Source organism: Lolium perenne, chromosome 7, assembly GCF_019359855.2.
Source record: "Lolium perenne isolate Kyuss_39 chromosome 7, Kyuss_2.0, whole genome shotgun sequence".
Taxonomy (NCBI): domain Eukaryota; kingdom Viridiplantae; phylum Streptophyta; class Magnoliopsida; order Poales; family Poaceae; genus Lolium; species Lolium perenne.
The window spans coordinates 293325646-293327484 of NC_067250.2; the positions used below are offsets into that span (position 1 = coordinate 293325646).

The window sequence follows — 1839 nt, forward strand, 5'->3', positions numbered from 1 at the left end:
ATCAATTCTTTCCTGTAGTTTCATGTACTGCTTGAAGAAACGAACAAGGCTATCATGTGGATGAACATACTGCTTAAGAACAGCATTAAACCCTTCACTTCTAGATGTAGTTTGAAGGAATGGGAAAAACCGGTGGCGGAAATATGCTGGCACAAAATACTCACGCAAATCATAGAGGTCAAGAAAATGTGTGTTATCCGCAACCCCATGCGTTTCCACCATATTTGCCCACCGCTGTTCAAACTCTTCCGTGTCATGTCAGTAGTCAATCACATCATTGAACTCTAAACGCAAGTCTTCTCTCTGAGCAACAAAAGTACCAAGTTTTTCCTGTACTTTTTGCATTATATGCCACCTGCAGAACCTGTGTATGATGCCAATGAACACAATGAGGATAGCAGTTCTGATAGCTGCATCTTGATCTGTAATGATGTTCAATGGATGTAGTCCATCCATTGCCTCTAAAAACCGCTCAAACAACCACACAAAGTTCACAGAAGATTCATTCCTCACAAAACCACAACCAAGCTGGATGGATTGACCATATCTATTTATTCCAATGAAAGGAGCACATGGCATGTCAGATCGGTTTGTCATGAATGTTGTATCAAAAGAAATACAATCATTGTACAGGGGGTAGACATCTCTTGCTTTGCTATCCACCCAGAACAGGTTCTCCACTTTATTTTCTGCATCTAGCTTGAACCTGTAGAAAAATCTGGGATCATCTTTCTTGATTTCTTCAAAGTACTCTAGCAGCTCTGGGATATCTTTAATCCTGTCATAGTTCCCTAGTTTTGCAGTGTAGTTACTAACTGTTTTGCTGTTGTATGGGACATTCTGCTTGCTCCCATATAGCTCCCCCATGATTTCCATGATTCTTCCTGAAGTAAGGTTGACTTCATGCAACAAGTCAATGAACTTTTTCTCTTCTGCAGGGATCTTGTTGTGTGATCTCAAGTACTTCTTAAGCGCAAACTTGTCAATCACCTCATGTGTATGCACCTCGACAAACTGAGTAACTTTCCATCTAGCACCATCACGTTTTACTCGAAGCTTTGCTTTGCAGTCGGTCAGCACAGTTAGCTTACGGTTCCTCTGCTTAATCAGGATCGCTTCTTCTTCTCTAGGCTTCCCAGATTTGTTGCAGACATAAACAAATTTATCTAGCTCACCATCTTTAGCACATCTCCTAGATGATTCTATCTTCACTGAAAAACCAATGTGGTGAGCATATCTGTTGTAGTGCTGCAAAGCTAGTTCAGGTGTGTCAAACATCATGCCAACAAATGGAACCTTTGGAACATATCCTTCAGGCGTTGACTCAACCTCAGCTTCACCATCGCTTTCCTCACTGGAAAGTGTAACACCAGTCCGTGCACGCGAATCAGCTTGCTGATCATTGTTTGAAGGACCTGCTTCATCTCCTTGGGGATCGACACGATGGCCTCCGACTTCTGGCGGCTGCCCAGCATGTTGATCAGTTGATGTACTAGCTTCAGGAGTTGCATTGAGATCAATGCCACCAAACCAGTATTCAAATCCGCGAGCCCTTGGCATTCTTCTTCAAAAACAAATATCTGCATGGAATCAATGACATGAATCATTAAGATTTTTTGGTTGCACAACATTTTCTAAAGTAAATTTACATCTGTTTTTTACCATCTTCAGTTAAATAACATTCTCCTTTTTTTATTTTTTCCCTGTTTTACAGGTGCAAGTTGTAAATATGTTCCGCAGAAAACCAAGGCAATACCAGGAAAGATCATGTGACTGACATGGCAACCAGTATGGGCAAATTTCATGCAGTACTACTTTTACTAATGGCAAACCAGTATG

At 41.2% G+C, this 1839-nt stretch overlaps 1 protein-coding gene across 1 annotated transcript; it reads right to left on the reverse strand.

Moving 5' to 3' along the window:
- Positions 1 to 258: 258 nt before the first annotated feature.
- LOC139833979 (protein FAR1-RELATED SEQUENCE 5-like) lies at positions 259 to 1560 on the reverse strand. The gene has a single exon (XM_071824360.1). It carries the CDS (start codon positions 1558 to 1560, stop codon positions 259 to 261), a length of 1302 nt encoding a protein of 433 aa, XP_071680461.1.
- Between the last annotated feature and the right edge of the window lie 279 nt (positions 1561 to 1839).

What these genes read in the sequence shown, in the direction of transcription:
- LOC139833979 (XM_071824360.1), bottom strand. Translation starts at nt 1,560, where the DNA reads ATGCCAAGGGCTCGCGGATTTGAATACTGGTTTGGTGGCATTGATCTC.